Source organism: Rhea pennata, chromosome 18 (genome assembly GCF_028389875.1).
Source record: "Rhea pennata isolate bPtePen1 chromosome 18, bPtePen1.pri, whole genome shotgun sequence".
In the NCBI taxonomy this organism is placed as follows: Eukaryota; Metazoa; Chordata; class Aves; order Rheiformes; family Rheidae; genus Rhea; species Rhea pennata.
Genome location: NC_084680.1, coordinates 8049674 through 8074452, shown reverse-complemented (window position 1 = coordinate 8074452; position 24779 = coordinate 8049674). Strand labels below are relative to the sequence as shown.

The 24779-nt window shown below is 54.8% G+C and overlaps 3 protein-coding genes and 1 long non-coding RNA gene across 5 annotated transcripts in view; all 4 read right to left on the bottom strand.

Moving 5' to 3' along the window:
• Positions 1 to 128: 128 nt before the first annotated feature.
• PIP5KL1 (phosphatidylinositol-4-phosphate 5-kinase like 1) lies at positions 129 to 4033 on the bottom strand (the record flags this gene model as incomplete). The annotated part of the gene is made up of 9 exons (XM_062591308.1): positions 129 to 982; positions 1063 to 1228; positions 1311 to 1423; positions 2131 to 2186; positions 2267 to 2301; positions 2462 to 2586; positions 3499 to 3653; positions 3732 to 3782; positions 3917 to 4033. Coding segments are annotated over 9 exons (1101 nt in total), but the record flags the coding sequence as incomplete, so codon positions are not given.
• Positions 4034 to 4035: 2 nt separating this feature from the next.
• LOC134148654 (uncharacterized) lies at positions 4036 to 5865 on the bottom strand. The gene is made up of 3 exons (XR_009960248.1): positions 5789 to 5865; positions 4258 to 4361; positions 4036 to 4111 (listed from the first exon to the last, which is right to left on the bottom strand). It is a non-coding gene; the product is annotated as an uncharacterized LOC134148654 (long non-coding RNA).
• A 303-nt stretch (positions 5866 to 6168) lies between these two features.
• DPM2 (dolichyl-phosphate mannosyltransferase subunit 2, regulatory) lies at positions 6169 to 11742 on the bottom strand. Of its 2 annotated transcripts, XR_009960246.1 has the most exons (5): positions 11701 to 11742; positions 9629 to 9718; positions 8328 to 8430; positions 7022 to 8024; positions 6169 to 6186 (listed from the first exon to the last, which is right to left on the bottom strand). XR_009960246.1 is itself a non-coding variant. In XM_062590974.1 (4 exons), the coding sequence occupies exons 1-4, from the start codon at positions 11701 to 11703 to the stop codon at positions 7966 to 7968; spliced, it is 255 nt and encodes an 84-aa protein (XP_062446958.1). In that variant the 5' UTR covers positions 11704 to 11742; the 3' UTR covers positions 7006 to 7965. The 2 variants fall into 2 exon arrangements, 1 of the variants encoding a protein (XP_062446958.1); XM_062590974.1 differs by lacking the exon at positions 6169 to 6186 and having other exon boundaries at positions 7006 to 8024.
• Positions 11743 to 13488: 1746 nt separating this feature from the next.
• Positions 13489 to 24779, bottom strand: part of EEIG1 (estrogen-induced osteoclastogenesis regulator 1) — a 39249-nt gene continuing 27958 nt past the window's right edge. The window contains exons 7-12 of the mRNA XM_062590998.1: positions 22887 to 23041; positions 21637 to 21741; positions 21178 to 21367; positions 20867 to 20988; positions 19656 to 19725; positions 13489 to 18771 (exon numbers count right to left, since the gene is read on the bottom strand). Of these exons, the coding sequence (XP_062446982.1) occupies positions 18726 to 18771; positions 19656 to 19725; positions 20867 to 20988; positions 21178 to 21367; positions 21637 to 21741; positions 22887 to 23041 (688 nt within the window). The 3' untranslated portion in view covers positions 13489 to 18725. The remainder of the gene's footprint in view (positions 18772 to 19655; positions 19726 to 20866; positions 20989 to 21177; positions 21368 to 21636; positions 21742 to 22886; positions 23042 to 24779) is intronic.

The window sequence follows — 24779 nt, the reverse complement described above, 5'->3', positions numbered from 1 at the left end:
GGGGGAACCCTTGCCCGTGGGGTCGCCCGGGTAGGAAACACGCAGCCAGTCCTGCCACCCCTCCGTAGCGGATCTTTTTTAATCCATAAGGCCACTCAAAGCCAGAGCTGATGCTTTCTGCCCCCCGGGGCGCCAGCGCGGGGGTGTCCCGGCTCTCGGGTTGGACATTTGCGGCTGCCGGCAATGACCTGCGCTGGGGCGGGGGCTGCTCGGTTTCTCCGTGCCGGCTCGTCCCTGCTTTCCCATCCGGCAGAGCCTGCTCCCAGGATGGGCACGGCGTACGGGAACGACGGAGGCGCTGGGGCAGCGGCTGCACCCAGGAACGGGGCAGGGAAACTGAGGCACGAAGCGGGGACACGGCGCGGCGTGCTCTACGGGACGCGGGTGGGGGAAGAGCCCCCCGGTAGCGCAGCCATAGGCCATGACGCCCGCGGGCCGCTCGGGCGCAGCGCAGTTCCCAGGCGTGCCGGGTGCTGCTGACGGCCTCGGTGCGGGACAGCGCCCGGAGGAGCGTTTCCAGTGCTGCGGCTGAGACCTAGCGCGCTCGACGCACGCCAGGCCCCCCGTGCCGGTCCCGTGCGGCTCTTAGGAGAAAGCTGGTGCGGTCTCGGGCGCGGGAACCGAAGGCTTTGGGGGCGAGCCGCGGGCGCTCCCGCCCGGGGCCGGGGGCGATGCTGCGGCAGCTCGCGGCGGGCGCGCTCACAGCGTGTGCGTTTCCACCCAGCGGCGGAGCCGCCGGGCGTACTCGGCGGGGCAGACGGTGGAGAAGGACTGGCCCCGGTAGCGGATGCTCTTCCAGAGGTGCTCGAGCCGCTTGCGGCAGCCGTAGACGGTGAAGAGGTCGACGATGCCCACGAAGTAGCGGAGCTGCGGCCCGTCCAGCACGTGCAGCGGGTTCCTGCTGGCCGGCAGCAGGCGCCGGTGCTGGGCGGCGATGCGGGCGCCCGGCTCCCGCGCCGGCGCCGCGCTCTGCTCCACGGACCTGCGCGGGGGCCGGTGGCGTGAGCGGCGGCCGGGCCGCGGCGTGGAGCCGGCCCCCGCGCTCGGCCCCTGGGCACCTACTGGGCGGCGCGGACGACGAGGCTGGCCAGGGCGAGCCCGGGCGGCTGCTTCTCGTCGGCGTGCAGCGGCTGCAGGGCCAGCAGCAGGCTGTAGTCGAGCACCCGCAGCTCCTCCAGGAAGCGGCTGTCGAGCTCCAGCTGCCGGAGCAGCCAGGGCCGCTGGGCGCCTGCGGGCGCGGGGGCACCCTCAGCGCCGGCCCCTCGCCGCCGCCGCCGGGCTCCCGGCCGCCTGCCCGCCGCCCGCCTTACCCAGGGCGATGGTTTTGCCCTCGAAGTTGCGGTCCTTCAGCACCACGACGGCCGGGCTGCCCTCGGGGGCCGGCTCGGCCCAGCGGTTCACCCAGCAGCCCTTGATGTCGTACCTGCGCGGTGGCTCGTGGCTCGGGCCCCCCCGCCCCGCGCCGCCCCACGGGCCCCCTGCCCTGCAGCGTGGTGCCCCACGGAGCGGGGTCGGGCTGTCCCAGGGCAGGTGGAGACTGCGCACCGGGGACAGATGGGCACCAGGCACCAAGGACAGATGGACATGCGCTGCCCCAGGACAGATGGACATTGGGGACCAAGGACAGGTGGACGCTGGGTGTCCTGGGACAGACAGGCACTGGGCACACCGGGACAAATGGACACTGGGCACACCAGGATAGATGGACACTTGGGAGTGTAGGATAGATGGACACTTGGGAGTGTAGGACAGATGGACACTGGGTATCCTGGGACAGAGAGGCACCCAGTACACCAGGACAGACAGATACTGGGCACCAAGGACAGATGGACACGGGGCACCCTGGGGCAGGCAGACATGGGTGCACCAGGGCAGATGGCTCCGGGCACTATGGGGTGGATGGACACTGGGAACAGCAGGACAGATGGACATGGGGCACCCTAGGGCAAGCAGACACAGGGCACACCAGGACAGATGGACACCAGACACCACTGGCCAGATGGACAGGGGACACACCAGGACGGATGGACACCAGACACCACTGGCCAGAGGGACAGGAGGCACGCCAGGACAGATGGATGCCAGTTGCCCCGGGACAGATGGACACCGCGCGCCCGGGACAGGCCTCACCGTTCCAGGATCCTCTCGTCGGGGTAGAAGACGCTCTGCATGATGATGAAGTATTTCTGGCGGAGAGGGGCGAGGGCGGGCGTGAGGCGGGCACAGGCGGCGCCGGGGCGGCGCGGCGCCGGCCGCCCGCACCTACCTTCTTCTGTCGGGGCAGGATGATGCTGTGAACCCCTGCGGGGAGGCGGGACGCGGTGAGGGGCCGGGCAGGCGCTCAGCACCGCTCGCCCACCGCCCCCAGCGCGCACCCCCGCCCCTCTCCCGCTGCTGGCGCTGGCGCCCCTGAAACGCGGACCAGGACCTGCGCCCCGGGGCCGCCGCGGCCCCAGCTCACCCAGGAAGCGGACCAGGAGCGAGTGGGGGTATCTCTCGAGGTGCTGCAGGTACCGGGGCAGGTTGGAGAGGAGGAACCGGATCTCCCGCTTGTTCTGCGTCTTCAGGAAGAAGCGTTTGTCGTGCCTGGGGCGAGAGGAGGCCGCGGGCGCTCGGGGAGGCGGAGGGCGAGGGGTCCCTGACCGGGACCGCTCGGGCCGCGGGACGCTGCCTCTCCCTGGGGCTAGGGCACGGGTGCTGGCGAGCGTGAGCACGCAGGGTGGGTGCTGCTGCGCCCGTGGGCACGGGTGTGCGTGGGCACCCATCGGTGGGCATCAGGATGCACATGGGCACGGGCGCGCGTGAGCGTGCAGGGATGTGCCGGGGCGGGCGCTGGTGTGCCTGTGGGCACGGGTGTGCGTGGGCACCCATCGGTGGGCATCAGGATGCACGTGGGCACTGGTGCGCGTGAGCATGCAGGGACGTGCTGGGGCGGGCGCTGGTGCGCCTGCGGGCACGGGTGTGCGTGGGCACCCATCGGTGGGCATCAGGATGCACGTGGGCACGGGCGCGCGTGAGCGTGCAGGGACGTGCCGGGGTGGGAGCTGGTGCGCCTGCGGGCACGGGTGTGCGTGGGCACCCATCGGTGGGCATCAGGATGCACGTGGGCACGGGCGCGCGTGAGCGTGCAGGGACGTGCCGGGGTGGGAGCTGGTGCGCCTGCGGGCACGGGTGTGCGTGGGCACCCATCGGTGGGCATCAGGATGCATGTGGGCACGGGCGCGCGTGAGCGTGCAGGGACGTGCCGGGGTGGGAGCTGGTGTGCCTGTGGGCACGGGTGTGCGTGGGCACCCATCGGTGGGCATCAGGATGCACGTGGGCACGGGCGCGCGTGAGCGCGCAGGGACGTGCCGGGGCGGGCGCCGGTGTGCCCGCGGGCCTGGCTGCGCAGGGGCGGGCAGGGGCGCCGGCAGGCGGGCGCTGCCGTGCCCCGCAGCCCCCGCGGGGCTCCCTGGCCCTCGGGGTCCCCCGGGAGCCGTGCCGGCGGCGGGCGCTCACGTGAGGAAGAAGTCGGCCGAGCTCTTGGAGTTGCTGATGAACTGGAGGTAGGGCCCGCGGGAGCTCAGCGACGCCTGGTACTCCTCCTCGGGCAGCCCCAGCGAGCGCCGGAGGCGGGCGAACGCCGGCGCCGCGTACGTCCGCAGCTCGAAGCCCTGCGGGCGGGCGGGCGGCGCTGGCACCGGGCGCCGCCGAGCCGCCCGGCCGCCGCGCCCCCGCCGCCGTCCCCTCACCTCGTGGGGCTGCTTGAGCACCGCCGCGCAGTCGCCTTCGCCGGGACGCTCCTGGCGCGGACGCGGCGCCGTGAGCGCCCGGCCCTCGCCCCCGCGGCCTCCGTTTCCCCGCGGGGCGGCTCGGGCCGTGCGTCCCCCCCACCCCACACCCCACCCCACCGCGGCCGCCCCGCGCGGCGCCTCACCGCCGGCGGGTGGTCGATGGCGGCCTGGGCGGCCGCGCCGAGCCCCGCTCGCAGCCGGCAGGTCAGCCCGTAAAACTCGTGCTCGGCGTCGATCTCGAAGACGCCCAGGAGCTTCCAGCGCGGGTGCAGCCGCCAGAAGAGCCAGCGCCTCCGGGCCGGCGGGCGGCCCTCGGCCGGGGCCGCCTCCGCCTCCGCCTGGGGGGGACCCCGCGGGACGCTCGGCCGGGGCCGGAGCCGTCCCGGGGCTCCTTCCCGAGAGGGCGCCGGCGCTGCCGGAGGCGGGAGCGGGGCCCGGAGCAGGGCCGGGGGGCTCAGCCCCGGCCCCGGCCCCACACGCTCACCATGGCTCCCGGGCAGCGTCGGGCCTCCGCGGCGTCAGTCCTTGTGCCGGGCGCCGTCGTCCCCGCGGGGTCCCGCCGTTGGGGCTGCCGTGGGGCTGGGGACGCTGGCAGGACAGGGAGGGGGGTGAGGAGGGCACGGGCACCGCGGGGCGAGCGGCGCTTTGGGGGGCTCTGCCGGGCCGCGAGGTGAGCCGGGGTGGGGGCCCTGGCGGGGCCGGTGCCGGCCGCGGCCGCTGCTCCCCGCCGGGGCGCTCCGGAACCGGGGCGCCCGCGGAGCCGCCCGGCTTTGTGCCCACACTGTTCCGGAGCCGCCGGCGCCCGTCCTCGTCCTCGCATGCCCCCGGGGGCCTCGCGAGACAGCTGCTACCCCGGTGGGGACTCCGGGCAGGAACCCATCCCAAAACGCCCCCCGGGAGGGCACGGCCGGCCCCGCTGCGGGGGAACCGCGGGGACGGGGAGTATCGCGGCGTCGCCGCAGGGTATCGCTCGCTGCCGCGGGCACCGCGGGCAGGGGAGACCCCGAGGATGGAGCCTGCGCAGCATCAGACCCGCTGGGAGCCGGCCCCGGCTCCAGCGCGGGGCTGCACGTGCTCCCTCCCCTCCTTCCTGCCCGCAGGGAGGATTTTGCAAGGCCGGGGGGGGGGGGGGGGGGGAGGATGGCCCCAGCCCTCTCACCTACCTCGGCCCGCAGCCGTGCTCCCCGCGCCCCTGCCGCGGGGCTACTCCCTGCCTCTCCTCCTCCTCCTCCTCCTCCCCCCGCGGCCGCTCACCACCGCATCCTTGGCTCCTCGCTCCCGCTGGCGACGGGGCCCGGGGACGCAGCGGGTCCCCCGCGGCCCCTGGCCCGCCGAAGCTCCTGCCCGGCGCCCAGCCTGCCCGCCCTGGCACGCTGCCTGCCGCGGCCACCCACGGGTGACATCAGCACTGGGGATGCGGCAGTGGGGCAGGGCCCAGGCGACGGAGCCCACGCGGGCGGGCTTGCCCCAGAGAGCCCCTTCCCCCTTTGGACGTCGCCCTGTCCGCCCGCCCCATCCCCAGGCCCTGGGAGGGCTCCTGGGGGAGGCTGGTGCAGGCGAGCAAGGGTTAAGGGCTGGGGCTGCGCTGAGGACACTCGGCAAGTTCCCTGCCGGCACCCACAGGAGTTAACGCCTCCTCTCTGCAGCCTGGCCCGGGCTGTAGGGCACCCCCAGCGCTGGGGAAACTGAGGCAGGGGCAGCGGCATCGCAGGGGCTGGGGCGAGGCAGCCACTGGGGCTTGGGGTCCCGCTCGCTCCCCAGCCGGTGCCCGTGGGCAAGCCCCCATCGTGGCCCTCGGCGACGGCGCTCCCCGGGGCGGAGGCCGGGTCTCCAGCCCCTCCTGGGCGCCAGGGCGGCTGGGCACGAGCGGCCGCTGCTCCCCACGGGGTCCACGCGAAGCAACCGCTGACCACCCACCCGAAAAGGGGGAAGCAACTGCTCCAAACCCTCCCAGCGCCGGGCGCCCAGCGGGCTCCTGCCTGCCCCAGAGCCAGCCTCTGCCCCGCTGCTCTTACCTGGGCTCCTCGGAGGCGCCCACCGCGCTGCTGGCAGCGCGCCCTGGGCAGGCCGTGGTGACGCACACCAGCTCCCTGGGGCCAGGAGAGCAGGCGCAGGGACCCGGTCCTGGAGGCAGCCGGAGGCAGGAGAGCTGTGGGGGAGGGAGGGAGCACAGCTCTGGACCTGGCAGGCTGGGAAAACTCGTAAGAGACATGACTGATCCCCCCCCCCCTTTTGCTTTCCTCTGTGAAGCACCTCTGCGTCAGCACAAACTCATCTTCATGGGGCTGGCTGGAGCTATTTCCAGTGCGCTGAGAAGCCGGGAAGAGGAGCTGGAGATTTCACAAAGGGAGAAGGAGAAGCAGCGAGATGCAGATGAGGAAGAGATGGAGCACTCAGCCTCAGGGAGGTGGCTCTGCGGAGGGCACCGGCAGCACATGAGCATGGCTGGCTGCAGCCTGGCAGCCTCTGCATGAGCTCCAAAGAGAAAGCAAGCTCCAGCTGGAGACTTGCCTTCTATCACCTTCGAGCTCCAGCCACACAGCAAGTTAAAACACGGCCGGGGTCCTTAAACCCGCAGTACCCCGGGGCGGGGGGGTCTCCTAACGATCAGCAGTGCTCCCCAGAGGGATGAAGGACGATAGGAAACACTGCTACCTTGTAGGGGAAGTTCACAGTATGTGCAAGAAGGACCCAAGGGTCCTGTTGCATCGCGGAAGCTGGAGCTACCTCAGCTTGGGTAGGACAACCCTCCCCAGCACCACAGGGTCAGTAAGTCTGCAATAGGCTGCGTACATCAGTGACAGCCCTGGCCAGGTTCTCTCTGGCTCCTTCCTGCCTGTCATCTCACTGGGGTTTCACCTCTTCCTCCTACGGGACTCCCTGTCATTGCATTTGGCTGGGTGACCCTATGACAGGCTCTTGCCTGACTCCACTGCTTTGCTCCCAAGGGATGGCACCTGCCTCCATTCCTGCTGCCAGACACAGCAAAGGCAGGGGAGAGGCAGGTATTTTTGACCCAGCTGCATCTTCACCACCTGATGGCCCCGATTCTTCCACTGCTGGGCTGCACCAGCAGAATGAGGGCCAAGGAGAACCTGTGGACACTGGCAGCACCTTTCCGAACAAGACTGGGCATTGCCAGGCACAGCAGCTCCAGTAATGGGGAGGAGAATCCACCCCTGCTTTCCTGCAGGCCTGCTGCACCTGTGCACTCAACACAGGAGAACAGAGATCAAGATCTTGCAGACCTTTATTGAGGGTGATTCCAGCTCATTGCAGTTTGAAGGACATGCCAAGGCTGCACACCTCAGGGCAGAAGCTGTTGCCAGGAGAAGAAACTCCATAATGGGAGGATGGAGCTCTGCAGGCCTGTCTGCTTGGCCCCAACCATGCTGGTGAGCAGAGCCTTGCCAAGGGCAGGAACCAAGCCAGTGGCTGACAGCAGTGGTTGGAACTGCATTCATTAGCGGAGAAGCCAAATGCTTCCTTTGCAGTCCAGGGCACAACCTCCTCCTCACCCCCTCAGCTGGACATCTGCAGGAGGGGTTGCAGGCAGTCCTGCCAGAGAACAGCAGAAAATGGCCCTGTCCTGATCCTCTGCCAAGCCAGCCTCACAGGGGAGCCTCTTCATAAACGTGAGCCCACCAGGAACCACAATTAGCCCTTCCTGGAGGCAAAGGGGGAAGGCAAGTCTGCCTTCTGCAAGCTAATAGTCTTCTTTCTTTCCTCTACATCTTGAATCCAATTAAAACCTCAACAAACCATATGTAAAAGCCCATTAGGAACAAACTACTGGACACAGGAAGAGCAGAGGAGAACTTCCCAGAGGCTGAGCACCTGACAGTTCAGAGATGTGCCCTGACTGCTCTCCCCCCGCAGCACAGGCTAAAGCCGTCACCACTACATGTGGCCCCAGCTGAGGAGCAGATCTGTCATAGCTGGAGTCATGGTCCCTTTCTGGATGGCTCCTGTAGGTCAGAGATTTGCTTCCCTTTGGTCCGTAAGCAGTAAATTACACCAGGTCATGCCTCTTCAGGTAGGAATGCTGGAGAGAGAGCAGCCAGCTCAGCATCCTTTCTACTAAAGGAGAGAGTTTTGGAAGAGGTATCTGCCTGGTGCTGCAGGCAAAGTCTTTCCCTGGCTAAGATGTTGTGAGGTGGATGCCTTCTTCTCAGCTCTCTCAGTTGGGCCTTCAGTCCAATTTCTTTGCAGGTTTCCTGTTCTTCCACATCACAATCATTACGAAAATGCCTACCATGAGAAAGAGGACAGATTCAATCGAAAATTTCCAGTTACAAGCGCTTTTGAAACACACTGTAGTGAGAAACAGAACCTCAGCAGAGAGAAACAACTCCACAAGCTCAAACAATTGGAGTTGCAGATGTGTGCGCACACACATGCACCACCAGAGCCTATCCCGCAGGCCTAGTGCTGCGCTGAGCTCTTGCTTCAAGAGCATCTCACAAGCATCATGCATCAGCTAACCTGCTTGCAACTCTCTTCTCTTTTTCTAATTTAGAAACTTCTAACTAAAACTACAGAGATAACACTCACCTATAAATAGCAGCAGCAGGAGCCCAGCTACCACAGGGATAATAACAGCATACTCCCTGGGCAAGAAGTACTGATGGATCCCATGGTCGCTGTCGATAAATGGCTGCAGAAAACAGAGAGGAATCAGCAGGTGGGCTCAGCACTATGGCCAGTCCCCAACACCTGCAGCTTTGTGGTTTCCAAAGCAGGATAGAAACATTAGGCTAGAAAAGATGCCTTAAAAAAAGAAAGAGGGTGACTAGAGCTGCATGTAGCTAGGGCCACTGCGCAACAGCACTGCAGCTGCAGAGAACACGGTAACAAAAGAGCAGCAAAGTACTTCAGTGGTCAGCAGTGCAGGGAGCACAAAGCATGAGAGTGGCTCTGCCCAGCACGGGCACAGGAGCCCCACAGCTCAGGGCTTCACGCCGGGCAGTGACTGATGTCCTGCTTGGTGCTGAACATACCAAATCCCTGAACTTTCTAGTGTTTGTAAAATGGAACAGATAGCACTGGATTTGTTTCATGGAGATCCTGCCAGGATTCATAAGCTGAAGAAATGGAATACTTTGGACACTAGAAGGCAGTATAATAGTTTCTAGGTAGCAGAGAATATAGGTATAGAGCTCCTAAGATTACAAACTCTATCTATACATATTAGACAACAGAGTAAGCAGACTGTAGAGGGGAATCCAAAACTCTCAGAGCTTAGAGGGGAAGCTGCTCGGAATTCAGACATCAGCCCAAAGCTGAACCAGACCTCTCGCACCTGCAAAGCTCACAGGGAGACATTTCTTGCCTGGATTTCCAGGGAGATACCACTCATTACCTCAGCTGATGTGTCTGGGAAAGCAGACAAACTGTCAGGCTCTCTCCAATTTTCTAGAGCTCCACATTCCCTAAATTCTTCTCCCTGCTGGGCTCCAGATTTAGTAAGTAGAATCTCTTTTTATATTTCCCTCTGTCACCTCCCACCAAAACTAGGAATCCAAAGACAGCCAAAGTGAGCACTAATGACAACAGTCCTTATCCGACACCTCCAGAACAGCTAAGCTTTAGCTCTTGATGACAGTTCAGGTGAGGTCAGCTCAGGGCAAGTGGCAGAATCTAAGCTTGATCTTACCCAGATAAGGGCAAGTACACCTAGAAAGGGTAAGGTGTGAACCAGCAAACTACAGGAAATACTACACTGACATTTTTCACCAAGAAGCTGGCAAAACAGAGTTCTTTCAGATAGAAGGACACACGAGCACCTAAATAAAGTCTAGGTGAACATAGCAGCAAAGTTCCTGAGATTACAACAGGCAGAGCAAGACCCATACCAGTATGATGATCCAGATGGTGTAATAAACAAAGAGAACAAGGCTGAAGGCTACCAAGCCAAATCCAACCACCCGGTCTGTTGCTGTGGCCTGTAAAGTAAGAGACAGTCAGAGCAGGATCATCACTTTGCAGTGTCTGAGCAGAAGCAGTTAATGGGCACATCCTATTTATTGTACCCCAGCTTAGAAGAATGTATGGCTACAGCTTTGGAAAAAAAATGGAAAAATGTAGCAAAAATGATTTATCAAAAGCACTTCAGTGAGAACAGCCACACCCTCCTCCTCTGGAGCGGTCATGGATTTTGTGTCTTGCCACTACAGCAGACACACAAGTTGCACACTCCAGCGACTCTGACCAAGTGCTTTGAAGTACTGACTCCCAGCCTGCACCAACACAACCCTCTGCTGAGCTTCAGCAGGCTTCAAGCTACATGGTCCGATCACTTCATCAGCTAGGGAACCCTGGAAAAGCCTAGACACTGCAGGGGGGTTTGAGGGATTTCAGTCTCTCTATCCATAAGCCTGCAATGCAGGAAGCACCAAACTTAAGGAGGAATTGTGGTATTTGGGTTACTTCCTGAGGAACAAGCAAAATCAAGAGCCTGAACATTTAACACGGTGAAAACCCCGGAGCTTGTCAGAGGCAGGTACTCCAGGCTTCAGTTTGGCCCCTTCTAAATTGCCTCCCTCCTCAGCTTTAGAGTAGTCTTAACACTCAGTGCGTTCTTAGTGCCCAGTGTTAACAGCATGAGTCATGACCCAGCTCCACTGTAACACCAGCGGGTCAAGAATGGACATGGGCCACTCATTCGGGGGTTGGACTAGATGATCTCCAGAGGTCACTTCCAACCGTACTGATTCTATGCTGAGGCTCACTAGCTCCAAAGGAGCTCAAAGGGCCATTCATCATGGAGCCAGGTCACCCTGGGCTGCCGGGCACTACAGCTACAGGAGTGAGAGAGCTGGGACCGAACAGGGAGGAGTGGCTGATACACCAGGGGACTATGCTGCCTGTCACGGGGACCTCTACAGGCTGGAGAAATGGGCAGAGAGGAACTTCATAAAGTTCAAGAAAGGGAGGTGCAGAGTCCTGCACCCGCAGAGGATAACCCCTTGCACCAAGACAGGCTGGGGCCAAAACACCTGACAGCAGCTTTGCAGAGAAGGACCTCAGGGTTCTGGTGAACACCACATTGGATATGTGCCAGCAATATGCCCTTGTGGCCAAGAAGGCCAATGGGATCATGGGCTGCATTAGGAAGAGCATTGCCAGCAAGCAAGAGAGGTGATCCTGCCCCTCTACTCAGCCCTGGTGAGGCCACACTTCGAGTGCTGAGTCCGGAGCTGGGCTACCCAGTACAAGACAGACTTGGGTTCAATGGAGTTAGATGATTAAGGGCCTGGAGCACCTCTCATACAAGGACGGACAGAGGGAGCTGGGACTGTTCAGCCTGGAGAAGGGACGGCTCAGGGGGAGTCTTATCAGTACGTACAAGTTTCTGATGGGAGGGTGTCAAAAGGACAGGGTCAGACTCTTGTGGTGCCCAGTGACAGTATAAGAAGCAACGGGCACAAAATGAAGCACAGGCAATTCCGCCTCAACATGAGAGAGCACTTCTTCATGTGCAGGTGGCTGAACCCTGGAACCTGTTGCCCAGAGAGGCTGTGGAGTCCCCATCCTTGGGGGGTTCAAAACCCAACCGGACACAGCCCCGGGCAACCCGCACCAGCTGACCCTGCTCGAGCAGGCGCTGGACCAAGCGCTCTCCAGAGGTCCCTGCCCACCCCAACTGCTCGGCGCTCCTGGGGCAGGTGCGGGGGAGGGCGGCCGGCACTCCCAGCTGGCCGCACTCCTCCGCGCTCCTGACACCCGAGGAGATCAAGTGGGAAACGGCGCTTGCAAGGCAAAGCAGAGCGGGCAGCGACCCCCCCCGCCCCACAGAGCGCGGGCAGCCGATCCCTCAACTGCCCCACAGACGGCGGATCCCTCCCCACAGGGAGGGGGCGGCGGATCCCTCAGCAGCCCCCGGCCCCCCAGGGAGGGGGCAGCAGACGCCCACACCCCCACTCACCATGGCGACGGGCAGCCCCGAGCTCCTTCCCCGCCAGCAGCGCTCTTCCGGGAGGCGCCAGCCAATCAGCGGGCAGGGCCCCAGCCTGGCCGCCACGCTCGGCGACAGACAGCCAATCAGCGGGGGCGGGCGGGCGGGCTCCGGCCCGCAGCATTATGGGAAATGTAGGCGCGCCTCGCCCGGGGCACGACGGGTGATGTAGTCCGGGGCCGCAGGGCTCTGGCCGTGGCTCCTTCAGGCCACTGTTCGTCCTACCTTTGAATTTACGGTTTAGGGCAGTAATCATGATTACGCTTTAATTTCAATATCAACACAGTTTTATTTATTAATAATATAAATTTTAAATCTCCCATTTAATTCGCTACTGGGCAATTTTTAAAGCTCCCGAGCGCCGCAGCCGGGGAGGCCGGACCCCGCTCTGCTCGCCCGCGGGGCCGCCGGGCCGGGCCGGGCCGGGCCGGGCGCCGCTCTGCCCCCCGCGGGGCGGCCGCCGGGTCCCGCAAGGCCCCTCGTCCTCCTCCGAGGGAGGCCGCGGCTCCACTCGGCCTCCTCCCTCCGCGCGAGCCTGCTGCTTGCCCCGCGCCGCCGCCGGCCGACCCGGGCCCTGCCGGGATACATCGAGCCGGAGGTGCCCGGGATCACGATCACAGCCGCAGGCGATGCGAGCAGATTTATGGAAAAACACAAAACTCCCTAGAAAAATCTGCTCTGAACTACTACCATGTAGACGTCTTTTTTTTTTAAAAAAAAAATCTTTAAGCAGCGGTCTTTGCCAATGACCCCTCAGTTTGTAGTTGCACAGGGCCGTGAGAAGAAAGCAAACATGTAAACAGGAGGATAATGTGTTGGAAAAGCCCCGCGGCCGCCTGCGTTACATCTTGCCACAGGAACGAAGCCAAAGAAACCTCCGTCACTTCAGTTTCTGGCCCATGAAAGCAAGACCCCTCTTTCCATCATTCGCTCTCCAGCCTGAAGCGAGCTCTTCCCACAGGCGTCCACTCAGCCTCACTGATCACTCAGTTGATCTTGTTTTAATTTCTAGCAACTCCTGATGCCTGTGAGTTTTGATGGAGGTGACTCATCTCAAAGCCAACTAGCTGAAAAACAGCTCCAAAACACGAGATGCTTGCATCCTGTGTCACAGAGCGATTCCTCCATGTGCGCACTGCACCTGGAGGAAAAGGAAAAGCAAGGGCAAACAGCTGAGGGCCGACGGGGATCCTCCAAGGAAGGGGAGCAAACAGCTGAAGGCTGACGGGGATCCTCCAAGGAAGGGGAGGCAGCAGAGGGAAAGGGGCAGATGTTCAGAGCACACCGCTGAGGCTTTGACAGAGCTGGTGAAACTGCCCCAGCCTCTGCCTGGGCCCAGCGGCTCCCTCCTCGTCACAGCTCCCCTCCAACCTTTGCAGCCAGCAGCAGGTCCTGGGACTGCACCAGGATGAGGCCCTTCAAACACGTGTCCTCTGCTTGGACACGGCGTTCGGGCACATGAGATGTTGCTGGCAAGTTGCCTTCGTGCCAGCTCACCTTCCCCTTGGATTTCAGGCTGTGCCCCCTCCCCACCCACTTCTCATGCCATCAGGGAAGGTTGGCAGGGATCTCCATATCCATTGCAGCACAGCTGCCAAGGAAATCCTGGAGGGCGGAAGCCAAATCCTATTCCTGGGCTCTGCATGCCAGCACCTGACTCCTTTGCTTTCTTAGCAGATATTTTTGAAACCAAAGGACACACACGCATACACACACACACACACACACAACAAGCAAAAAAAGCCCAAGAAGAATCAGTATGAAGTACCAAAAAACCTTTATTTTCCCCCAAACCATAACAACATTTGACATTATAATGATTTCCTCATATATGTTATTTCTCTACGTTAGGAACCAGATACAGAAAATACAAACACAATCTGTTGAATCAAAGACGGCACAGCATTCCATTAGAAAAAGAAATGAAACTAGAGGAGCAAGATAAAAATGGTGAAAAATAGTCATTCCCTCCAGCCTAAACTTTCCAAGAATCATCATCAAAATAGAGCAGTGAAGTAGCTTCTCTTTCTAAACACACTTCTGCTTTTAAGACAAAAGTTAGATTTATCTTTAGATTTCAAAGTAAAAAAATGTTAAACTATCTTTCAAGCAATTTTGGAAGTTTGCATAGACCCATTCCCTTTCCAAAAATATCAGTGATCTCTCTATAGAATCTGATATAAATCAAGTGCGCACCTCATCTGAAGATCACCAAGCTCAATAACTTTCAAGAAAATAAAAGGATCTCCCCTTCCCCTCCCTCCCCCACAAAAATACGGGCTCTACCATTATTTCTTCTATTTGAGGCAAGTTAAGAGGCTCAGCCACACCTCCAGCTCAAAGCTTCATCCAAATTCCTTGTGTTTCCCAGGTTTCCATGTTGGCTCCCTCCCGACGTGTAGGGGCGACAGTGACATGGAAGAGATTGGGTTAGGATCGCGAAGGTGGGCTGATGGACGATGCAGCTCTCGGGAGGGCAGCGGGGTGTGGGGGGCAAATTTTGCACAACGAATCCCCAGTGAGGAAGTGGCTTTTCGGTACAAACACTTGCTGCCAGGCAGTGTTTGCAGTAACTTGTCCCCAGGGACCTGCCCTGTCTACAGGGCTTTGACCACAGCTAGAGACAAGGTGGGGTGGCAGGGGGTCGGGGAAGGAGGGGCAGAGGATGGCTTCACAGCTCCCAAGGTAAAGGCAGCGTGGAGGGGAGGGCAGGATTGGGGCCCCTCTCCAGGAGGGGCGGTCGACCGAGGTGCTCTAGCGTACCTGGAGTGAGGTTTCCCAGAGGTTCACAACAACGCGTGCAGAGTCCAGCTGCACAACCACCAGTTTAAAAAGAAACAGCAACAACAAAATAAATAAAAAAGTCAACCCCTCCTATTAAGATTTGAATGAAATATGTTTCTGTGGGTCACAGCCCAGTTCAGAACCCTCTAAAAACTGAAACAAACGTTTAAAAGGACTTAACTTTCCATAAGGGTCAGAGTGATGTGGCAATGAGGGGGAAGAGATTATGAATTTGGCTGTCCCTTACGCCTAGGGTCAGGACAGCATGACGGCCCCCTTTTAAAGTGCCAACCATACAAAAAAAGATGTAGGAGCAACATCCTTCTCCCCCTTTTCTCCATCACCATTTCCAACTGAAAGCCTATCTCCTTCACTGATCCACAACTATCTTCTTTTTAATATTCACTCATTTTATATTGTTTTTTTAAAAAAAAAGTTAGTAAAAAATTATACTGATTTTCCAACTGTTTGCAGGGGATTTTCACCAACTAGAGGTCCAGGAACTGGGAGAGCAGAGCCCGTGTTTCACCTGGCCCCAAGACCAAAGCAGAGAGCCAGCTCTGCCCTCCTAGGGTCAGCTTGGAATGAGCAGCCCTGCTTGCCACTGGCAGAGATGCAGGGGATGCAAAGTCTTGCCAATAAGGTCCTTTAACTTTTCTAATTCATCTCTGAATCCCCTGAGAAGGGAAACAACATGGGGAGCAAAGTCTCCCCTCAGCCCCTCAGGAATAAAATATCAATGAAACAATAATGCAGTCAAAAAACACCAGCCTGCTGGGTTTATAAAAAAATTCAATAAATTTCAAGACAAAAAAAAAACCCAAAAAACAAAAACAAAGGAAACTAGCCTGTGGTTTGGGTCTGGAAACTGATTCGCTGCTTAAATTTTCAAAGTCCAACAAGGAACAGATGGCAGCAATGCCGCAAGGAAAAAACGCTCACGAGCGCAGCTTCGCAAGAGACGGCAGCAAGTCAGCCAGCCAAGCGGCCCCAGGTCCACGCCAGCCTCCTTCAGCACCACGAGGTGCACCCACCACCAGCCAGGAACTGCTGGGCATCGCCTGTGACGGGATGCGTGGCTGGAGCTCAGTGTGAAATCTAGAAATAGAAGTAGACTGCTCCTACCTCTCTACACAGGTCTGTCTGTGCGGGGTACTCCAGCCCTGGCTGTGCTGTGCTAGGCTGAACGACTAGGGCCGCTTTCTTCTTCAAAATGAGCGTCAGGAGAGCTAAAAAGCTACTTACAAACCAGGATCTGTGGAGCCAATAATGTGGAAACAAGAAAGAGACACCCTATGAGACATAGTTATCGGGAACGCGAGCAGTGATGCACCAAGCTGGAAGAGAAGCCAGAGACATGTCCAAATTGGCCACTGCTATGTGGACAGAGCAAGTTACGCCTTCGCCAGCCTGGGGAAGATGAAGACCAGCTTTCTGAACAGCTCAACTGCTTCCTCTTCTGCCTCACTGGAAAGATATTCCTTCTTCTGTGTCACAGGGGACTTAGGACGTGCTTAGTAGCAAGCATCTCAGAGCAGCAGACTCACCCGTTGGAGGCCAGAAAGAGAGCCCTGGGTTCCCAATTGCTCTGACAGCGACTACCATCGTTTTTCATGGGAAGAGAAGCAAAGCAGCAGAACTGAGCTGGGTTTGGCCTCTTTCCTGGGTTATTTTTGCCCCTTTCAAGGCCTATTTTTTGCTGTTGCCACACTGACAGCACGCTGGACCCGATTTCCAGAAGGGCTTCCCTGGCCCCCGGGGAGCAGCAGGTGCTCTGTGCTTGGTAGCAGCCTGCCCCTTGGCTCCTGCTATGGCTATCTCCAGACAGAACAACACACATTACAGTCTGAGAGTACTACTGCCCTTGCATCGACCTGAACAGGGGGTCAGGTGAGTCCTAGCTTTCTGGCAGAGGCCCAGGAAGAGAGAAAAGCCACCAGTTCTCCCTCTCCTGTAAACATGCAGCATCCCAAGAACAGTGCACATCTCACCCAGACCAAGCAGGGAACTCACCAGCCTGCTAGTGAGTGACAAAACTACCCAGACTGAATGAAGAAATCACCGTTAAATACACCAGCAAGCGTGAAAGAGCTTTTGCTTTAGACAGACTCAAAAGATCCAATAATGCTTCCCTACATTAAACCAAACCAAGGTGTTGCCATACCCCTTCTTGCCCTGATCCAAATTTAATTGCCTTTGGAGGGAAAGGGAGAAGGGGTGAAAAAATTCACATCCTATGTGTGGTCTGTCCAACTATAAAAAGAAATCTACTGACTTGAGTAGAGAAACCACAAAAACAGAGTAAGCAGCTGTATAGCTTTGCTACACTGCCTAGCACCCTCTCCATGCAGCCATCTCCATGCTTGCAGGGCAAGAAAGCAAGGCGCTTTCATTTCTGGTTTCTTATAATCTTCTGCCAAATCCCCTTTTCTAGTAGCTCATCTGCATGTGTTCTGGTCATAGAGACCACAATCTTTTTTTTTTTTTTTTTTTTTTTTGTTTCTTTTTTAAAAAAAGCCTTCATAATAACTAGAATGTGAACAACAATGTGATCTGTTACAAGGCTTTCCTTACCAAATGGGACAGGTGTGTGCACGAGTGAGTGTGCACGCACATGTGTGCCAGAGCAGGGCACATTCCTAGCCATGCCTTGGAGTGTGCCACCACTCAAAGTGTATGGCTGCTGAGTGCTACCACAATACAACAGCGAAGAGGAAAGGGTACTACACAGAAATAGCTTATAGGCTGAAAGTTTCTGTACAGGAAGAGCTGCAAGCACAGCCTGCTGACAGCCCATGGCTGGAGTCTGCATAGATCCTCATTTGCAATTCAGCTGCCAGGAGAATCTATAAGTGAGAGCTGAAAGACTAAATTCTCCATCACACACTGCAAGGAAAAGAGGCAGCTACAGTGTAAGACAACTGCAGAAATCAAAAAAAGAAGAGCAATTGAAAGATCAACCAGAAAACAGTTTGAAGCCTTATCAGAAAAATTCACTTGCCACAGAGCAGGTAAGAACAGCTGCTGTGGTTAACATGGCAGAAAACATCCATACTACCTTTGAAGGCAAAGATGGAGGCTTCATCTTGCCGTAGTCAGAGCTTCTCCCCAGCCCTGAAAGGAACCACATCAAGCAAAGATCCCTGCTGACAGGGCAGGAAAGGTCAACCAACAGCAATTCCCTTTCTGGCCCAGGCCAAGAGAGACAACGTTAATCATCACCACAACGGAGACCACTACAGTCAACTGCATCGTGCTCCGGCCCAGGAGAGGGTTATCAGATAACAAGATTCTTTTTCATGGTCCAAGAAAGGCAGTTCCCTTCCTGAGCCAAAAAGGAGGCTTTGTATTCCAAGCCTCAACAGTGACCATTTGCTGAGTCAGTCCAGGGAACACAGATTATGCTCCCGGAACAGCAAGTACAAGCCTCCTCCACGTAAAATCTGGAACCTCTAAAGTGCTCTTGCTAATGCTAATAGATGAACCCTGCCCTTCCATGCCCAGCAGTGGAAGGGGGTAATACAGTTAGTGGTATAACAAGCATTAGCATTTAACCATTTCTCAACTCCCATATGGATTGCAGTAGTTTTTGGAAATGCACTTTTGGGAGATATTTCCTATGAGAAGAGGATGTTTGGGGATTTGAAGGGTAGGAAGGTGAAGTGCACACCACAGCATACTTTGCTCAGTAAAACTGTTACCTAGGAAGGTGACGTTCCCTTGTAGAATTGGTGGAATAAAGCATCCTGCAAGTAGCTATCTCATCATGTCACCAAAAAGCAGCTCTCAGTTTGGTTAGAATGATTCCCTCCTCCCCCAGTGGTTTCAAGAGTTCACAGTGGTATAACCCAATGGTTTGGGGAGACAGAAGCTGAGAAATCTCCTGTTGTGAATGAATGTGTGAAGTGAGGGACTCCAAAAGAGCAAAGTCCTCTACGAGTAAGGATAACCCCAACAGATACCTTGAATCTCATCAGAACATGGGGAGGGCAGGCACTGGAAGAACTGGAAGTGGAGGAAGGTAATGCCAACACAGGGAAAGTGCGTGATTTGGAGTGGTCTCGGAGTAGTTCTGCAGTGCAAATGTATGGGGAGGGGTGTGGAAAAATCCCTTCTGGAATGCTGCATGAAGAGAGGTAAAGATTGGCATCCATGTGGCAGCAGACTGGGTAGGGGGTCCGTTTCCAGCAGCTCTACCCGGTTCTTCACATTTAGTGGGTTTCAATCACCACTGGCTCGTAAACTCCAGATGAGACCCTAAGGGGGTGGAGGGGAAGAAGATGAGAAAGCCAGGTTGTTTTCCTTAGTCCCTTTCGGCAAACAAGTTCTGTTTCAGAGCTCTCCACTTAGGAACATCCTACTCTAACCCCACACAAAATCCTGAAAATAACTATTCAGTCTGGCAAGAAGTCAACCTACATAACACAAAACAGACAGCTACGTGGCAAGCTAACACTAGACCATTTGAAAGAGCTGGGTGTAACACATCAATCCTTCTAAAGGAGAGAGGAAAGGGGCTGAGAGAAAAAGAGCCAGAAAAGGCTCAGCTCCCAGCCTTGCCACTGAGGTTGGCACATCTTTGCATTTACCATGTTGTGTTCTTACCTCAAAAGGTGCTATAAAACTTAGCAAATGCAACTAGCCAAGACACTGCATTAAAAGTTATTGTGGCAAGACAAAGTTTTATTTGACTGATTACGTTTTTTCCAGAAGTCTTTTATAAGAGAACCAGCCCTTGAAGGACATGGATAGGGGAGTGAGAAGGGACAATAAACGAGGCTGTTGCATTTTTGCTGCAGTCCAGCAGGAGGCAAAGCCTTCAATTCCTGCCTTCAGTTGAGCAAAGGAGCAAACAGGGACAAACCTCCACCATTTTGTCCTTTTACTCCTTCTTCTTACTTCTGTTCTTGGATCTAACAGCTAAGATTGAATTATCCCTCTGAGCTTCTGCTGAAAACTGCATGCATACTCCAGTGCAGCTGTAGTCTGTCACCAGAGGGATATGGGGACATTGATGTAGGAATAAAGCCACATGACATTTAGAAATCTCTCCTGGAGCAAAGGTGAAAGTTCCCTGGGTACAAAGAGCTAACTAATATTCTCTGCAGCCCCACTGTCTGCCAACCTTTCAGGAAACCTACCTGTTTCCCAACTGAATACCACTCAATGTAGTTGTTCCATCTCTGCTTACGAACAACCTTAGGTTACTGTCTGCAGATAGAGAAGCAAGAAATATCAAAATCTAGAACTACTGATGATCACCAGGCATGCCCTCCCCCACCAGCTGCATTACACAATGTTCAGCAAGGGAATAAGTCCACTTCTGCGAATGCATGGGCACACTTAGTGGTGTTCCCACAGTAACAGTGCCCCTGGGAACTCCTCTTCTTGCTTTAAAAAGGATCCTCACGTATAAATCAACCACAGCATTAAGCTTTGGAAGAGTAAACGCAGAGAAATTAATTCTATCACATTACTACAGCTTCTTCTTTTAAGACAATTACACTGATTTAAGTTCTTGGCCAGTTTAAAAGCATCTGGACATATGATGTGGGGCCCCATACTGTATCATAGGGTCATCATTGGAGAGGAAATCCAGCCTGTCCTGCTGATAAGTAGCAGCTATATTCAGTCTAGTTTTAACCCACACTGAGTGGGGTGTAAAACTCTGTATTAAAAAGAGGGTTGTAGTATGCAATCATTTGAGGTGACTAATGGGTAAACTATAGTTACTAATAGTAAGGGTTTAAGACCTGGCTAAAGCCACAACTAGATAAAAGGGATGATTAGATTGATTTCTAGCCTAAACTGGAGAATTAAAACAAAGGCAGTTGTATTACTACTTTTAGTTCTCTTAATAAATGCTGTGACTGCAAGGGAGAAAACCTCTTCTCACGCTCCTTCAGAGAAGCCTGATCACAAACATGTTGCAATCCATCTTTCTTCCATTCTTTTTGCCAAGACATGCGCTGTTTCCCCTCCAGTTGTGCTCTCCTACTTTAAATACTTTTGGGATGACCCTGGACAAAGGCTACCACAGCAGCTCAGAGAACTGATGCAACCCATTTCCACTGCCGTGAGGAATCAGTATTCCCTTCCTGACCATCCTGTATATTTAAGCTGGTGTTCCACCTCAGTTGCAGTCTATAGAACAGCAACAAGTGCTGTTTACAAATGGATGCACAGCTCTCAGATCCACAGTTTATCAATTGTAGAAACATCTAACAAGCACTGAAACCAAGTTACTGTCAAAAGGGAAGGGAGCATCTGACAAATCAGATCCTGAGCGTAAAAGCTCAGCAGCTTTACTACAGCAACAGCCAGACCTCCCCTCTGAGACTCATCTCCTCACCTTCAGTATTGCTGACATCTGTGAAGTCCTGACTCTGCATTATTTTCTCCACTATATCATCAGCATCAATCCTAGTGTCATCCACTCTGGTTGGATGACTCTCCACTGAATCCTTTTTCCTCCTGGGGAGAGAAAATAAAGGGAAAAGTTGACCATACTTTCACGACAGACTTTAGGATACTCTCCTGCTTTCTTCAGCAATAGCATCGTTTCCAATGGCTTCCTCAAATTTACCGCTGCTTGAAGACAAAAGAGTCTTTGTACTTTCAATCTTGCCTTCCCAGAGAAAGGGCTTTGCTCCAGTTACATACCGGGAGGGTCTATCCAGCAGAAGGCCAGGTCTGGGGGGCCGAGGTGGCTTCTCTAGTTTGTGATCCCGCTCTCCCTCGGGACACTCCACCGTCATACTAAGTCCTCCAGATGCACTGCTGCTGGTGGAGGTATTCCGGCGATGGGTCAGGTCGGACATACTAGAAGAACGGGAGTGCTCCGTGCTGTAGCCTGCAGATGCAGAGTGATTACAAAACAGATCTACACCCCCTACCAGTAGCACAGTTAACAGGCAGGGCAGCTCCAGATCAGCATTTCTGCTCCCATAGACTTAGGTTCATACACAGAAACTCATATGTAGTCACAAAAACCAAAAACTCAGAAGTCGGATTACAGAGTTTAGTGATAGAGACAGGGATGCAAATCACTCTAAAAGCTTTTTGCAGGGGAGCGAAAAGAATGGGTCTGATGATGGTAGAGCCTCATGGATCTATGATTACCAGAGATTTTGGACTGCTGGCTGGCGTAGCTAGAGTTTCGCGAGTGCCCTGAGTGGAAGACTTCCTCTGGACTGGACAGATTCTGATCTGGTTCTTCCAGGACACCTGCCAAGAAACAACAGGGCACTTCAGTTATACTGTAACCAAGTCAGCACATTGCCCCCCTGCCTCAGACTGGAGGCTTATCTTGGAACACTAGATTAAGGAAAGGGCAAGCCTGTCGGCAGAGCCTTGCTATACAGGCTAACATAGAACTTAGAAACAGCTGTGGTGAGTATAGGAGCTAGGCAACAATCTTCTCTACCAAGCTTAGCACTAACTCTAGCATCTAACACCTGAATTTACAAGCACTAAGAAGAACCTAGAAAGATAGGTAGTATCTGAAGCTATCCATAGTTAAAAGCATTAAGCTAAGAATAAAAAAGCAAAGAAAGGCCACTGGCAGTAAAGTATTACACCTTCCATTTGGGTGCTTCTCCTGTTACTACATTTCCCCTTCTATCATCTGTGAGAGACTCCATGCCACTTAAACTGCATCCGAACTTGGTACAGAAACCTCAGCATTACCTCTGTTCCTTGCCATCACTCCAGCCTGTGCTCTCTTTCAGAAAGTTTATCTAAAGACTGCACAAGCGTAACATATCAGGTTTATTACGAACACTCGCACACTGTGCTAAGTCACAGAGGTAATGTGACTAGAGTGTTATTTTGGTGCAGTGTGTACCTATCTGCTTGCATATTTGGACTGTGCTGGGGGAAAAAAAGCTATGGGAAAGTAGATTGCCCTTGAAAATGGGCTCATACAGAAGCCAAAGAACTCTGCATCAGCAGCTGGAACAAGGCCATTAGCTCTCTAACCAACCACTGAAACCTGCAGAGGAACTTTTCTAGAAGATAACAGCAACAGAATAGCTGAGTGGAGAACAATGCTAAGTGTCACTAAACATAAGAGAAAGCAGGAATGAATGCAATACATGAATTATTAAATCTTCAGCAACAAGAACAAACTGCTTTATCTCCCGTAACAGAAGTACGCATGCTGCAAAGATTCATGCTTCCTCTCCACAATTAGATTTAATAGATGGTTTTGTTTTTCTTAATCTTTTTTAATGAGCAAAGGAGTTAGGTGGGGCGGGGAGGGGGGACACGGAAAATTAAAGAATTTCTGTGTTTGCAGTTGCTGGGGAAAAACAAAACAGAGTCCAGGGACAGCCAAGCATTGCATGAGCCTCCAGGATGGGCAATCATACCGGAGCTAAGAATGGTAGGTCTTGGCTTGGTCTGACGGAGAGAGCCAATAGTGGCTGAACTGCTGTTGCTGCTTGTGGTTCCCTCACCCTTACAGGTCAGCTGCAGGGTGGAGTCCTGTCCCGGTATGGTGATGGATTTAGCAGTGGAAGGAGGCCTGTAATCAAAAGTGAAGAACGTTATAAACAAGTAGGTAGGGACCGGGAATCACCCTACCACACTGGCACTTTCACTGGGGCCTATAAAGAGGATCCCCCCCCACTCCCGCCGGCACCCTGCCCTTCGGGAGGCAGGAGGAGAGCCGGCAGGTTCTGCAGCTGGCCATGATATTTGCTGTTGCTTTCCTACATGCAAAGTTTGGATCTTATCTATCTCATAATGCATCTGGATGACCAAGTTGGCATTTTAGAGGAAAAGCAAGTCTCCAAGGTAAATGAAGGCAAAAAGGGTCCTCCAATAATTTATACAAGACCACAAGCTCTTAGCCTCTTAGACTGCAGAATCCTCAAGAAAAAAACGTCAAGAGCTGCCCTCCCACAGCACGTTCCAGTAGACTCACAAACAGGAACTGATTTGCTTTTGTCTAACTCTAAATTCCAGCACTCTTTCATTACACCTTTCTGACTTAGATCAAATGAGCCTTTTATCCCAGCAACTTCAACATACTCATAAAAGTATTTTTACAATGATCAAATAACATTTCCATTTTTCAGCTGGAGATTAAACTCCCTTTCAGTGAGACTAAAGTATTTTTCCAGCTGTCAAAATTATTTTTTCTGGTTATTCTGCATGCTCTCAACATCCCTTTGTAAATGCTGACTCCAGGATAGAACTGCAAGCGCCTGGAACTCCCTCCCTTCCTCCAGAAGTGTTTTTGGGTAGAAGCCATGGCATGTGCAGTGTGGCAAAGTTAATATTCCTGCTGGAACCCTAACTTTCCTGTAGCCTGAAGTCTAAACTGCAACTAACTGATTATACTACGCTTTTTAAGTGAAGAGCGAGAAAGAAAAACTTTTATTTGTCTCACTTGGAGCTCTGACGTGAATGAAAGAAGATGCTACATTAGAGGATCTTTCAGTATTTTGAGAGAAAGAACACAGTGCTAAAAACATTTCATATGGGCAGCAAAACTGCTGTAAAGGTTTCAGGAAACCCACAGCATGCCTTCCACAGGGAAAAAAGCTCCCTAATCATATTATCAGTGATTTACATGCAGCTGGGTACTTTAGGGGCTTTGCTTCACAGGTTAATAAGGCACTTCCAGTCTTAAGCAAACTGCTCCTGCAGCAGCTGCCAGAGAAGCCTGCGTGTCTGTCAGGGCAGGCAAACAGATTGTTCTCCCCAACTGCACGATACCCGTGAAAAGGGTCATTAGAGCGCTGCAGAAAGTAAGTGCTCAGGGAGCACAATCTGGACCGACTTTCCAGCACAGTTTAATTCCTGCCTAATGCTCTAAGGCGTGTCATTTTGCAAAAGCCCTACTGATCAACGGCTATTCTACGTGCAAACATTCAACTTTTAGATATATGCACACCATCAACATATAAAGAAAAGATGGGGATGACTACAAAAAATCCAGGAAGAAAATACAGAGGTTTGACTTTCAGACTGACCCTACTTATATTAAATTGATATTTACATTCAATGTAATATATCTTTCAGGCACTTCGTATGTGGAAATTTCTTTCATAGTGAAAGTGCACCAGGTATTTATTATTTACTGTCAGACATAGTAACCTAAATCTAAAACATCTGTTACTGTTACCAACTTACGGTTTAAGATATTCAAACCTTTCTTATTAAACTTCCTTCTGAAGCAGAAATTTTTCAGAATTAGATGACACTGCATTTAGGCTTTGAAAGTCTCAAAGTGCTGCGGCACTATGGAAAGTCAT